The sequence below is a fragment of the Balaenoptera ricei genome, chromosome 13 (genome assembly GCF_028023285.1).
Source record: "Balaenoptera ricei isolate mBalRic1 chromosome 13, mBalRic1.hap2, whole genome shotgun sequence".
NCBI lineage: Eukaryota > Metazoa > Chordata > Mammalia > Artiodactyla > Balaenopteridae > Balaenoptera > Balaenoptera ricei.
The window spans coordinates 14,659,600-14,675,272 of NC_082651.1; the positions used below are offsets into that span (position 1 = coordinate 14,659,600).

The window sequence follows — 15,673 nt, forward strand, 5'->3', positions numbered from 1 at the left end:
AAGAAATTGAAGATGCATTTTATGAGTTTTCAGATGATTGATCTATGTTGATGTAATTCTAAACTTTGAATTATTTAATTGTTATAACAAGCTTGTGCTTGGTTTCAGGAGAATGGGAGAGTGGAGTATTGGACAAAAATAGATTTTTTAATCTCTGCATCATGGTTTTTAGCTCCTCAGTTGTTGCACAGTCTCACTATTTGGGGAAAGTTGCTAAAAAACTGAAGCAGTTAATGGGTGAATATGATCAAATTTCTCCACCAAGTTCTCAACCTGATAAGGGTAAGGTTCCATTCACCTCTTCATTGATCTCTGCACCATCTGTGATCTTTTGGGATTGGCTTCTTTCACTCTGCATGTCTTCAAGGTTCATCCACGTTGTACCATTTATTAGTATTTCATTCCTTTTTATTGCTGAATAATATTCCATTGTGTGAATTGCCACATTTTATTTATCCATTCATCAGTTGATGATCACTGAGTCATTTCTGCATTTAGCTGTTAGGAATAGTCCTGCTGTGAACATTTTTGTACAAGTTTTTGTGTGGACATAGATTTTCATTCCTCTTGCGTTGAAACCTAAGAGTGAAATTGCTGGGGTATGTGGTAACTCTATGCTTGACACTTTGAGGAACTGCCAAACTGTTTTCCAAAGTAGCTGCACATTTTATATTCGCACCAAGAATGAATGAAGTTTCCAGTTTTTCCTCCTTTTTGTCAACACTTCCTATGATGTCTTTTTTTTTGTATTTTTTTATGCAGCAGGTTCTTATGAGTTATCCATTTTATACATATTAGTGTATATATGTCAATCCCAATCTCCCAATTCCTCACACCACACCCCACCACGACTTTCCCCCCTTGGTGTCCATACATTTGTTCTCTACATCTGCGTCTGTATTTCTGCCCTGCAAACAGGTTCATCTGTACCATTTTTCTAGGCTCCACATGCATGCGTTAATATACGATATTTGTTTTTCTCTTTCTGACTTACTTCACTTTGTATGACAGTCTCTAGATCCATCCATGTCTCTGCAAATGACCCACTTTAGTTCCTTTTTATGGCTGAGTAATACTCCGTTGTATATATGTACCACATCTTCTTTATCCATTCGTCTGTCGATGGGCATTTAGGTTGCTTCCATGACCTGGCTATTGTAAATAGTGCTGCAATGAACATTGGGGTGCATGTGTCTTTTTGAATTATGATTTTCTCTGGGTATATGCCCAGTAGTGGGATTGCTGGATCATATGGTAATTCTATTTTTAGTTTTTTAAGGAACCTCCATACTGTTCTCCGTAGTGGCTGTATCAATTTACATTCCCACCAACAGGGCAAGAGGGTTTCCATTTCTCCACACCCTCTCCAGCATTTGTTGTTTGTAGATGTTCTTATGATGCCCATTCTAACTGGTGTGAGGTGATACCTCATTGTAGTTTTGATTTGCATTTCTCTAATAATTAGTGATGTTGAGCAGCTTTTCATGTGCTTCTTGGCCACCTGTATGTCTTCTTTGGAGAAATGTCTATTTAGGTCTTCTGCCCATTTTTTGATTGGGTTGTTTGTTTTTTTTAATATTGAGCTGCATGAGCTGTTTATATATTTTGGAGATTAATCCTTTGTCCGTTGATTCGTTGGCAAATATTTCCTCCCATTCTGAGGGTTGTCTTTTCGTCTTGTTTGTAGTTTCGTTTCCTTTGCAAAAGCTTTTAAGTATCATTAGATCCCATTTGTTTATTTTTGTTTTTATTTCTATTACTCTAGGAGGTGGATCAAAAAAGATCCTGCTGTGATTTATGTCAAAGAGTGTTCTTCCTATGTTTTCCTCTTAGAGTTTTATACTGTCCGGTCTTACATCTAGGTCTCTAATCCATTTTGAGTTTATTTTTGTGTATGGTGTTAAGGAGTATTCTAATCTCATTCTTTTACATGTAGCTAGCTATCCAGTTTTCGCAGCACCACTTACTGAAGAGACTGTCTTTTCTCCATTGTATATCCTTGCCTCCTTTGTCATAGATTAGTTGACCATAGGTGCGTGGGTTTATCTCTGGGCTTTCTATCCTGTTCCATGATCTATATTTCTGTTTTTGTGCCAGTACCATATTGTCTTGATTACTGTAGCTTTGTAGTATAGTCTGAAGTCAGGGAGTTTGATTCCTCCAGCTCCGTTTTTTTCCCTCAAGACTGCTTTGGCTATTCAGGGTCTTTTGTGTCCCCATACAAATTTTAAGATTTTTTGTTCTACTTCTGTAAAAAGTGCCATTGGTAATTTGATAGGGATTGCATTGAATCTGTAGATTGCTTTGGGTAGTATAGTCATTTTCGCAATATTGATTCTTCCAATCCAAGAACATGGTATATCTCTCCATCTGTTGGTATCATCTTGAATTTCTTTCATCAGTGTCTTTTTTTTTTTTTTTTTTTTTTTTTTTTTTTTTTTTTTAGTATTAGTTGTTTTATTTGTTTTTTTATACTGCAGGTTCTTATTAGGCATCAGTTTTATACACATCAGTGTATACATGTCAATCCCATTCGCCCAATTCAGCACACCACCATCCCCACCCCACCGCAGTTTTCCCCCCTTGGTGTCCATATGTCCATTCTCTACATCTGTGTCTCAACTTCTGCCCTGCAAACTGGCTCATCTGTACCATTTTTCTAGGTTCCGCATACATGCATTAATATACGATATTTGTTTTTCTCTTTCTGACTTACTTCACTCTGTATGACAGTCTCTAGATCCATCCACGTCTCAACAAATGACTCAATTTCGTTCCTTTTTATGGCTGAGTAATATTCCATTGTATATATGTACCACATCTTCTTTATCCATTCGTCTGTTGATGGGCATTTAGGTTGCTTCCATGACCTGGCTATTGTAAATAGTGCTGCAATGAACATTCGGGTGCATGTGTCTTTTTGAATTACGGTTTTCTCTGGGTATATGCCCAGTAGTGGGATTGCTGGGTCATATGGTAATTCTATTTTTAGTTTTTTAAGGAACCTCCATATTGTTCTCCATAGTGGCTGTATCAATTTACATTCCCACCAACAGTGCAAGAGGGTTCCCTTTTCACCACACCCTCTCCAGCATTTGTTGTTTGTAGATTTTCTGATGATGCCCATTCTAACAGGAGTGAGGTGATACCTCATTGTAGTTTTGATTTGCATTTCTCTAATAATTAGTGATGTTGAGCATCTTTTCATGTGCTTCGTGGCCATCTGTATGTCTTCTTTGGAGAAATGTCTATTTAGGTCTTCTGCCCATTTTTGGATTGGGGTGTTTGTTTCTTTGATATTGAGCTGAATGAGCTGTTTATATATTTTGGAGATTAATCCTTTGTCCGTTGATTCATTTGCAAATATTTTCTCCCATTCTGAGGGTTGTCTTTTCGTCTTGTTTATGGTTTCCTTTGCTGTGCAAAAGCTTTGAAGTTTCATTAGGTCCCACTTGTTTATTTTTGTTTTTATTTCCATTACTCTAGGAGGTGGATCAAAAAAGATCTTGCTGTGATTTATGTCAAAGAGTGTTCTTCCTATGTTTTCCTCTAAGAGTTTTATAGTGTCCAGTCTTATATTTAGGTCTCTAATCCATTTTGAGTTTATTTTTGTGTATGGTGTTAGGGAGTATTCTAATTTCATTCTTTTACATGTAGCTGTCCAGTTTTCCCAGCACCACTTATTGAAGAGACTGTCTTTTCTCCATTGTATATCTTTGCCTCCTTTGTCATAGATTAGTTGACCATAGGTGCGTGGGTTAATGTCTGGGCTTTCTATCTTGTTCCATTGATCTATGTTTCTGTTTTTGTGCCAGTACCATATTGTCTTGATTACTGTAGCTTTGTAGTATAGTCTGAAGTCAGGGAGTCTGATTCCTCCAGCTCCATTTTTTTGCCTCAAGACTGCTTTGCCTATTCGGGGTCTTTTGTGTCTCCATACAAATTTTAAGATGATTTGTTCTAGCTCAGTAAAAAATGCCATTGGTAATTTGATAGGGATTGCATTGAATCTGTAGATTGCTTTGGGTAGTATACTCATTTTCACAATGTTGATTCTTCCAATCCAAGAACATGGTATATCTCTCCATCTGTTGGTATCATCTTTAATTTCTTTCATCAGTGTCTTATAGTTTTCTGCATACAGGTCTTTTGTCTCCCTAGGTAGGTTTATTCCTAGGTATTTTATTCTTTTTGTTGCAATGGTAAATGGGAGTGTTTCCATAATTTCTCTTTCAGATTTTTCATCATTAGTGTATAGGAATGCAAGAGATTTCTGTGCATTAATTTTGTATCCTGCAACTTTACCATATTCATTAATTAGCTCTAGCAGTTTTCTGGTGGCAGTTTTAGGATTCTCTATGTATAGTATCATGTCATCCGCAAACAGTGACAGTTTTACTTCTTCTTTTCCAATTTGGATTCCTTTTATTTCTTTTTCTTCTCTGATTGCCGTGGCTAGGACTTCCAGAACTATGTTGAATAATAGTGGTGAGAGTGGACATCCTTGTCTCGTTCCTGATCTTAGAGGAAATGCTTTCAGTTTTTCACCATTGAGAATGATGTTTGCTGTGGGTTTGTCATATATGGCCTTTATTATGTTGAGGTAGGTTCCCTCTATGCCCACTTTCTGGAGAGTTTTTATCAGAAATGGGTGTTGAATTTTGTCAAAAGCTTTTTCTGCATCTATTGAGATGATCATATGGTTTTTATTCTTCAATTTGTTAATATGGTGTATCACATTGATTGATTTGCGTATATTGAAGAATCCTTGCATCCCTGGGATAAATCCCACTTGATCGTGGTGTATGATCCTTTTAATGTGTTGTTGGATTCTGTTTGCTAGTATTTTGTTGAGGATTTTTGCATCTATATTCATCAGTGATATTGGTCTGTAATTTTCTTTTTTTGTAGTGTCTTTGTCTGGTTTTGGTATCAGGGTGATGGTGGCCTCATAGAATGAGTTTGGGAGTGTTCCTTCCTCTGCAATTTTTTGGAAGAGTTTGAGAAGGATGGGTGTTAGCTCTTCTCTAAATGTTTGATAGAATTCACCTGTGAAACCGTCTGGTCCTGGACTTTTGTTTGTTGGAAGATTTTTAATCACAGTTTCAATTTCATTACTTGTGATTGGTCTGTTCATATTTTCTATTTCTTCCTGGTTCAGTCTTGGAAGGTTATACCTTTCTAAGAATTTGTCCATTTCTTCCAGGTTGTCCATTTTATTGGCGTAAAGTTGCTTGTAGTAGTCTCTTAGGATGCTTTGTATTTCTGCAGTGTCTGTTGTAACTTCTCCTTTTTCATTTCTGATTTTATTGATTTGAGTCCTCTCCCTCTTTTTCTTGATGAGTCTGGCTAATGGCTTATCAATTTTGTTTATCTTCTCAAAGAACCAACTTTTAGTTTTATTGATCTTTGCTATTGTTTTCTTTGTTTCTATTTCATTTATTTCTGCTCTGATCTTTATGATTTCTTTCCTTCTGCTAACTTTGGGTTTTGTTTGTTCTTCTTTCTCTAGCTTCTTTAAGTGTAAGGTTAGATTGTTTACTTGAGCTTTTTCTTGTTTCTTTAGGTAGGCTTGTATAGCTATAAACTTCCCTCTTAGAACTGCTTTTGCTGCATCCCATAGGTTTTGGGTCGTCGTGTTTTCATTGTCATTTGTCTCTAGGTATTTTTTGATTTCCTCTTTGATTTCTTCAGTGATCTCTTGGTTATTTAGTAACGTATTGTTTAGCCTCCATGTGTTTGTCCTTTTTACGTTTTTTTCCCTGTAATTCATTTCTAATCTCATAGCGTTGTGGTCAGAAAAGATGCTTGATATGATTTCAATTTTCTTAAATTTACTGAGGCTTGATTTGTGACCCAAGATGTGATCTATCTTGGAGAATGTTCCGTGTGCACTTGAGAAGAACGTGTAATCTGCTGTTTTTGGATTGAATGTCCGATATATATCAATTAAATCTATCTGGTCTATTGTGTCATTTAAAGCTTCTGTTTCCTTATTTATTTTCATTTTGGATGATCTGTCCATTGGTGTAAGTGAAGTGTTAAAGTCCCCCACTATTATTGTGTTACTGTCGATTTCCTCTTTTATAGCTGTTAGCAGTTGCCTTATGTATTGAGGTGCTCCTATGTTGGGTGCATATATATTTATAATTGTTATATCTTCTTCTTGGATTGATCCCTGGATCATTATGTAGTGTCCTTCCTTGTCTCTTGTAACATTCTTTATTTTAAAGTCTATTTTATCTGATATGAGTATAGCTACTCCAGCTTTCTTTTGATTTCCATTTGCATGGAATATCTTTTTCCATCCCCTCACTTTCAGTCTGTATGTGTCCCTAGGTCTAAAGTGGGTCTCTTGTAGACAGCATATATATGGGTCTTGTTTTTGTATCCATTCAGCCAGTCTATGTCTTTTGGTTGGGGCATTTAATCCATTCACGTTTAAGGTAATAATCGATATGTATGTTCCTATGACCATTTTCTTAATTGTTTTGGGTTTGTTTTTGTAGGTCCTTTTCTTCTCTTGTGTTTCCCACTTAGAGAAGTTCCTTTAGCATTTGTTGTAGAGCTGGTTTGGTGGTGCTGAATTCTCTTAGCTTTTGCTTGTCTGTAAAGCTTTTGATTTCTCCATCAAATCTAAATGAGATCCTTGCCGGGTAGAGTAATCTTGGTTGTAGGTTCTTCCCTTTCATCACTTTAAGTATATCATGCCACTCCCTTCTGGCTTGCAGAGTTTCTGCTGAGAAATCAGCTGTTAACCTTATGGGAGTTCCCTTGTATGTTATTTGTCGTTTTTCCCTTGCTGCTTTCAATAATTTTTCTTTGTCTTTAATTTTTGCCACTTTGATTACTATGTGTCTCGGCGTGTTTCTCCTTGGGTTTATCCTGTATGGGACTCTCTGCGCTTCCTGGACTTGGGTGGCTATTTCCTTTCCCATGTTAGGGAAGTTTTCGACTATAATCTCTTCAAATATTTTCTCTGTTCCTTTCTCTCTCTCTTCTCCTTCTGGGACCCCTATAATGCGAATGTTGTTGCGTTTAATGTTGTCCCAGAGGTCTCTTAGGCTGTCTTCATTTCTTTTCATTCTTTTTTCTTTAGTCTGTTCCGCAGCAGTGAATTCCATCATTCTGTCTTCCAGGTCACTTATCCGTTCTTCTGCCTCAGTTATTCTGCTATTGATTCCTTCTAGTGTAGTTTTCATTTCAGTTATTGTATTGGTCATCTCTGTTTGTTTGTTCTTTAATTCTTCTAGGTCTTTGTTAATCATTTCTTGCATCTTCTCAATCTTTGCCTCCATTCTTATTCCAAGGTCCTGGATCATCTTCACTATCATTATTCTGAATTCTTTTTCTGGAAGGTTGCCTATCTCCACTTCATTTAGTTGTTTTTCTGGGGTTTTATCTTGTTCCTTCATCTGGTACATAGCCCTCTGCCTTTTCATCTTCTCTATCTTTCTGTAACTGTGGTTTTTGGTCCACAGGCTGCAGGATTATAGTTTTTCTTGCTTCTGTTGTCTGCCCTCTGGTGGTTGAGGCTATCTAAGAGGCTTGATGGGAGGCTCTGGTGGTGGGTAGAGCTGACTCATCAGTGTCTTATACTTTTCTGCATACAGGTCTTTTGTCTCCCTAGGTAGGTTTATTCCTAGATATTTTATTCTTTTTGTTGCAGTGGTAAATGGGGGTGTTTCCTTAATTTCTCTTTCTGATCTTTCATTGTTAGTGTATGGGAATGCAAGAGATTTCTGTGTATTCATTTTGTGTCCTGCAACTTGACCAAATTCATTGATTAGCTCTAGTAGTTTTTTGGTGGCATCTTTAGGATGCTCTATATATAGTGTCATGTCATCTGCAGGCAGTGACAGTTTTATTTCCTCTTTTGCAATTTGTATTCCTTTTATTTCTTTTTCTTCTCTGATTGCCGTGGCTAGGACTTGCAAAGCTATGTTGAATAATAGTGGCGAGAGTGGACATCCTTGTCTTGTTCCTGATCTTAGAGGAAATGCTTTTAGTTTTTCACCATTGAGAATGATGTTGCTGTGGGTTTGTCATATATGGCCTTTATTATGTTGAGGTAGGTTCCCTCTATGCTCACTCTCTGGAGAGTTTTTATCATAAATGGGTGTTGAATTTTGTTAAAAGCTTCTTCTGATCTATTGACATGATCATACGGTTTTTCTTCTTCAATTTGTTAATATGATGTATCACATTGATTGATTTGCGTATATTGAAGAATCCTTGCATCCCTGGGATAAATCCCACTTGATCATGGTGTATGATCCTTTTAATGTGTTGTTGGATTCCGTTTGCTAGTATTTTGTTGAGGATTTTTGCACCTATATTCATCAGTGATATTAGTTTGTAATTTTCTTTTTTTGTAGTATCTTTGTCTGGTTTTGGTATCAGGGTGATGGTGGCCTCATAGAATGAATTTGGGAGTTTTCCTTCCTCTGCAATTTTTTGGAAGAGTTTGAGAAGGATGGGTGTTAGCTCTTCTCTAAATGTTTGATAGAATTCACCTGTGAAGCCATCTGGTCCTGGACTTTTGTTTGTTGGAAGATTTTTAATCACAGTTTCAATTTCAGTGCTTGTGATTGGTCTGTTCATATTTTCTATTTCTTCCTGGTTCAGTTTTGGAAGGTTATACCTTTCTAAGAATGTGTCCATTTCTTCCAGATTGTCCATTTTATTGGCATAGAGTTGTTTGTAGTAGTCTCTTAGGATGCTTTGTATTTCTGTGGTGTCTGTTGTACCTTCTCCTTTTTCATTTCTAATTTCATTGATTTGAGTCCTCTCCCTCTTTTTCTTGATGAGTCTGGCTAATGGTTTATCAATTTTGTTTATCTTCTGAAAGAACCAGCTTTTCGTTTTATTGATCTTTGCTATTGTTTTCTTTGTTTCTATTTCATTCATTTCTGCTCTGATCTTTATGATTTCTTTCCTTCTACTAACTTCGGGTTTTGTTTGTTCTTCTTTCTCTAGTTCCTTTAGGTGTAAGTTTAGATTGTTTATTTGAGATTTTTATTGTTTCTTGAGGTAGGCTTGTATTGCTATAAACTTCCCTCTTAGAACTGCTTTTGCTGCCTCCCATAGGTTTTGGATCGTCATGTTTTCATTGTCATTTGTCTCTAGGTAGTTTTTGATTTCCTCTTTGATTTCTTCAGTGATCTCTTGGTTATTTAGTAACGTATTGTTTAGCCTCCATGTGTTTGTGTTTTTTACGTTTTTTTCCCCTGTCATTGATTTCTAATCTCATAGTGTTGTGGTCAGAAAAGATGCTTGATATGATTTCAATTTTCTTAAATTTACTGAGGCTTGATTTGTGACCCAAGATGTGATCTATCCTGGAGAATGAGCCGTGCGCACTTAAGAAGAAAGTGTAATCTGCTGTTTTTGGTTGGAATGTCCTATAAATATCAATTAAATCTATCAGGTCTATTGTGTCATTTAAAGCTTCTGTTTCCTTACTAATTTTCTGTTTCGATGATCTGTCCATTGGTGTAAGTGAGGTGTTAAAGTCCACCATTATTATTGTGTTACTGTCAATTTCCTCTTTTTTTTTTAATTAATTTATTTATTTATTTATTTATTTATTTTTGGCTGTGTTGGGTCTTCGTTTCTGTGCGAGGGCTTCCTCTAGTTGCGGCGAGTGGGGGACACTCTTCATCGCGGTGCGCTGGCCTCTCACTGTCGCGGCCTCTCTTGTTGCGGAGCACAGGCTCCAGACACGCAGGCTCAGTAGTTGTGGCTCACAGGCCTAGTTGTTCCGCGGCATGTGGGATCTTCCCAGACCAGGGCTCGAACCCATGTCCCCTGCATTGGCAGGCAGATTCTCAACCACTGCGCCACCAGGGAAGCCCCAATTTCCTCTTTTATAGCTGTTAGCAGTTGCCTTATGTATTGAGGTGCTCCTATGTTGGGTGCATATATATTTATAATTGTTATATCTTCTTCTTGGATTGATGCCTTGATCATTATGTAGTGTCCTTCCTTGTCTCTTGTAACATTCTTTATTTTAAAGTCTATTTTATCTGATATGAGTATTGCTACTCCAGCTTTCTTTTGATTTCCATTTGCATGGAATATCTTTTTCCATCCCCTCACTTTCAATCTGTATGTGTCCCTATGTCTGAAATGGGCCTCTTGTAGATAGCATATATATGGGTCTTGTTTTTGTATCCATTCAGCGAGCCTGTGTCTTTTTGTTGGAGCATTTAATCCATTCACGTTTAAGGTAATTATCGATATGTATGTTCCTATTACCATTTTCTTAATTGTTATGGGTTTGTTTTTGTAGGTCCTTTTCTTCTCTTGTGTTTCCCACTTAGAGAAGTTCCTTTAGCATTTCTTGTAGAGCTGGTTTGGTGGTGCTGAATTCTCTTAGCTTTTGCTTGTCTGTAAAGCTTTTGATTTCTCCATCAAATCTGAATGAGATCCTTGCTGGATAGAGTAATCTTGGTTGTACGTTCTTCCCTTTCATCACTTTCAGTATATCATGCCACTTCCTTCTGGATTGCAGAGTTTCTGCTGAGAAATCAGCTGTTAACCTTATGGGAGTTCCCTTGTATGTTATTTGTCATTTTTCCCTTGTTGCTTTCAATAATTTTTCTTTGTCTTTAATTTTTGTCAATTTGATTACTATCTGTCTCAGCGTGTTTCTCCTTGGGTTTATCCTGCCTGGGAGTCTCTGTGCTTCCTGGACTTGGGTGGCTATTTCCTTTCCCATGTTAGGGAAGTTTTTGACTATCATCTCTTCAAATATTTTCTCGGGTCCTTTCTCTCTCTCTTCTCCTTCTGGGACCCCTATAATGCAAATGTTGTTGCATTTAATGTTGTCCCAGAGGTCTCTTAGGCTGTCTTCATTTCTTTGCATTCTTTTTTCTTTATTGTGTTCCGCAGCAGTGAATTCCACCATTCTGTCTTCCAGGTCACTTATCTGTTCTTCTGCCTCAGTTATTCAGCTATTGATTCCTTCTAGTGTATTTTTCATTTCAGTTATTGTATTGTTCATCTCTGTTTGTTTGTTCTTTAATTCTTCTAGGTGTTTGTTCTTTAATTCTTCTAGGTCTTTGTTAAACATTTCTTGCATCTTCTCGATCTTTGCCCCCATTCTTTTTCCGAGGTCCTGGATCATCTTCACTATCATTATTCTGAATTCTTTTTCTGGAAGGTTGCCTATCTCCACTTCATTTAGTTGTTTTTCTGCGGTTTTACCTTGTTCCTTCATCTGGTACAATGTCCTCTGCCTTTTCATTTTGTCTATCTCTCTGTGAATGTGGTTTTCCTTCCACAGACTGCAGAATCGTAGTTTGTCTTGCTTCTGCTGTCTGCCCTCTGGTGGATAAGGCTATAAGCTTATAGGATAGATGATTGCTACAGGGGCTTTTTCTTGATCTGTGTCTCAACAAGTGGCACCTATCTGTCTTTTTGATTATAGCCATCCTAGCGGCTATGAAGTGAAATCATTTTATTATAAAACATATTTAAACATATAAGGAGAGAAAACAGTATTATGAATGCTCATGTACCCACCATCCACTTTTAACAATTATCAACATCTTTTTAATCTTATTAGTGAGTTTTAACAGTTTTATTGAGGTATAGTTGACATACAGTAAACTGTATGTATTCCAGGTATACAATTTGATAGGTCTTGAAGGGTGTATATACCCATGAAATGATCACCACAATTAAGATAGTAAACATATCCATACCCACAAAAATGCCACTTATAATCGCTCCCTCCTACTTTTTCCTGCCTCATCCCCAAGCAACCACTGTGTTACTACAGCTTAGTTTGCATTTTCAAGAGTTTTATATATATGGAGTCATATGTACTCTTTTGTCAGGCTTCTTTCATTCAGCATGATTATTTTGAGATTCATCTATTTCAAGTGTATCAATAATCTATTCCTTTTTATCATTGATTCCATTCTATAGATATACCACTAGTTGATTTATGCATTCACCTGTTGATCAATATTTGGTTTTTTTTATTTTTCCTTTCCAGGGCTATTACAAATAACACTGCTATGAACATTCATGTATAAGTCTTTATGTGGACATATACTTCCTTTTCTTTTGGATAAATACCTAGGAGTGGAATAACTGGATCGTATGTTAGGTGTATGGTTAACTTCCTCAGAAACTACCAGACTGTTTTCCAAGTAGTTGTGTCATTTTACATCCGTACCAGCAATGTATGAGAATTCCAATTGTTCCAAATCCTCACCAGTCTCTTTAATTTCAGTCATTCTAGTGAGGGTGAGGTAGTACCTTTTTGTGGTTTTAATTGACATTTACTTGATGACGAATGACATTGAGCATCTTTCATTTGTTTATTGTCCATTTGTATATATTCTTTTCTGAAGTGTCTGTTCAAATCTTTTTACCCATATTTAATCAATTATTTGTTACATTATTTTGCTCTAGTCAGAATTTTTGTACTGTTTGATTTGAATAAAAGCTAAATTTTCTGACTCACCAAGTTAGGCTTCATTTAGACTTTCTTTTTAATCTCAAATTGCCAGTAAAGCTAGGTGATCATTAGTGACTCTAGATTGCTCTCAGACTTGTTCTGTTAATGGGAAGAAATGTTTGTTTCTACGTGGGTTACGCTGCCTCCTAATTTTTGGAAATAAAGTATAACACAAAAATATCTAGCACATTATCATCTCATAGTGAGTAACTTTTCTGTTAGATTTGTAACGCAGGATTTGAGGTGGGGTGAGAGAAAGAGAAATAGTAGTTGTACTGCCCCCACCCCCCAAAAGAAATTTAAACAAGCAAAGACTAGCATTATCTGCTTTACATTTCTTTTGAAACTTTTCTCTACATAAATCCTAGCCACTCTCAGCTGTCACCTCCATTTCCTTCCTTAACCCTCCCCCCAGTGCTTTAATAGAGAACAAACCAGAAGGCATTCTAGAATGCTTTTTTCACCAATCAGAAGTAACGGAATGAAATCCAAGACCCTGTTCAGAAGATACGCAACTCTTTTCCCTCGTCTTTCCTCATGCCCTATACCTACGATTAGTTTTGTCTCATAGCTGAATTTCTAATTTCCAGCATTCCCAAACCATTTTACAAACATCCTTTTATTATTAAGTCTTACAATACTCTAGTCAGGTGAGTATATGTGTTCATTTTATTTTGTTTGAGTAAACAGAAGATTTTAAAGATCAAATTACTTCTCTATGGTTTATTACTTTTCTTACACAACAGTATACAAAAAATTGACTAATCTGAACTTTAGAAATTGTTTGAACATTCAGATCAGGCCAGTCACCATGGATGTGTAAGTCGTTAATCCCTACATTCATGTAGGGATACATGAATGTATCCCTACATTCCTTACGTTTTTAGCCCTACAAAAGAATTCTATATGTCAGCTCCTTTCTACCCTCTTCATCCCGCTTCTGAGAAAGATAAAATTATCTGTGAGTGGCCTAGGCAATATTTGACCTTTCTGATGCTCCTTTTTGGCATTTAATGTCATGATGTTTAACTTTCATGCCAACATAGGTTTTAATTTGTTTGGGCTTCTTTATTTTGTTTTTTGAGACTCTTTTCAAGAGTAAAGGAAATATTCAGCATAAAATAATGTAGTAAGAAGAATTTTCTCCCATCTTCTCTACAGAGAATCCCTTGTCAACCTAATGAAGCATTCAAAGAAGACATCTGACTCTTTTCGAGATGAACTTGAAGATTACATCAAAGTGCAGAAAGCCGGAGGCTTAGAGCCAAAGACTTGTTTCAGAAAGAGGAGAGAGGATTATTTGGAAACCTGTGGATACAAAGAAGAGGTTAATTTTAGACCCAGGTGTAGAATGTTTGATCAAAGACTCCCTTATAAGCCCATCCAGACCTACGGAAGACCATGCAATATTTCACAAGCAGTGGAGAAGCGGTTACCTCAGTGGCTACCAGCTCATGACAGCAGGCTGAGACTAGACTCCCTGAGCTACTGTCAATTCACCAGGGACTGTTTCTCAGGAAAACCAGTAGCCCTGAACTTTAGTCAACAAGAGTATAGCTGTAGCTCATACAGTGTAGAATCTGGAGTTTACAGGCACCTCTCCTTAGAAAACAGTACCAGTGCCCATCAAGCTAGTTATAAACAGATACACCAGAAGAGAAAAAGACACCCAGAGGAAGGCCGGGAAAAACCAGAAGAGGAGCGGCCCAAGCATAAGAGGAAGAAAGCTTATGAGGAGATAGATTTAGACAAACACAAGAGCATCCAAAGAAACAAAACAGAGGTGGAAACAGTCAGAGTCAGTACAGAAAAGCTTAAGAACCGAAAGGGCAAGAAAAGCCGAGATGTAGCCTCTAAGAAAGAGGAACGTAAGCGTAGAAAAGAGAAAAAGGAACAAGGGAAAGAGAGGACAGAAGAGGATATGCTTTGGGACCAGGCTATCCTTGGATTCTGAAGCTCTTGCATTGGTTCTCCTGAGGTTAAACTGAAAAAGTAGTTGAGGAGCTTGGTTTTACAATGTCCATGTTCATATCGCTTTTTTCATGTGAACAGGTACAAAGGCTAAGTGCACAGAAAACATTTAGTGTACTTGCTCTCCAACATGGGAATTACTTTTCCTCTCTTCTAAAATCATTACTACATTTTTCTTATACATAATGTAATTTCCCTTAATGAGGGTGGCTTTGCTTTTATTCATCAAATTGCTATGATGGTGGAAGTATTTTTCCCTTGGGAGGTCATTTATTTTAAATTGGAGGATTAATAGGCTTTACAAAATCTATTTCTTGATTGGGTTTTAGTTTGGGGTGGGTGTTTTTATATTAGTTTTCTCTGTGAAGCAGTTTTGATTGATTATTTTTTTCCTTCGTTAGATCTAACTTGCAGTATATTTTATAGATTGGAAAGTGGAAAATGACATACATTATAATAAGCTTAAGTTACATACAGTTTTAAACGTTTCAAGAAGTCTTGATACAAAATCAGTTTATATTCTGGAAATGTTTATAATATAATAAAGTTCTAATTTCTACAATTTGTTTTGTTTTCTGATTTCTACATTTTTTAACACACAGTGATGTGTTCCTATTCAATGAAGATTTTCTTCTGGAGGAGCAATAACTGAGCATATATCAACCCACTTTTTAGGGCAGAAATCTGAACGACCACAATTTTTCCAAATAGTTGAAATTGGGGAATTTATAAGAAAATGCCATTAGAGGGACTTCCCTGGCAGTCCCATGGTTAAGAATCCGAGCTTCCACTGCAGGGGGCACAGGTTCCATCCCTGGTCAGGGAACTAAGATCCCCCATGGTGCGTGATGTGGCAAAAAAAAAAAATAAAAGCCATTGGAATATTCTTTCCTGACCAGTGTTTTCATTCTGATAATCCCCTTTTTTACGACAAGCATATCAAGTGTTTGAGCACTGCTATTTTGTTGTAGAAAGAGTGGTGACCTGGGAATCTGAATCCCAGGATTCTAGACTCAACTATGCCATCAAGTTGTTATGTGACTTTGGGGAATTCACTTTATTTTCCTCATTATCAAATATACCTAGAAGGACTGGCCTCTAAAATGCCTTGGATAACAACAAGATGCTGGGATATGAAAATTCTCTTTGCATCCTACAGTGTTGTGCTCACATGTTTATTGTAATATTAACTTTAAAATTATTTTGCTTAAATTATTTTTAATTATA

At 36.8% G+C, this 15,673-nt stretch overlaps 1 protein-coding gene across 1 annotated transcript; it reads left to right on the plus strand.

Annotated features, from left to right (window-relative positions):
• The first annotated feature begins 202 nt into the window (after positions 1–202).
• LOC132376818 (lysine-rich coiled-coil protein 1-like) lies at positions 203–14,919 on the plus strand. The gene is made up of 2 exons (XM_059942676.1): positions 203–282; positions 13,637–14,919. Exon 2 carries the CDS (start codon positions 13,656–13,658, stop codon positions 14,427–14,429), a length of 774 nt encoding a protein of 257 aa, XP_059798659.1. The 5' UTR covers positions 203–282; positions 13,637–13,655; the 3' UTR covers positions 14,430–14,919.
• Positions 14,920–15,673: the final 754 nt, after the last annotated feature.

What these genes read in the sequence shown, in the direction of transcription:
- LOC132376818 (XM_059942676.1), top strand. Translation starts at nt 13,656, where the DNA reads ATGAAGCATTCAAAGAAGACATCTGACTCTTTTCGAGATGAACTTGAA.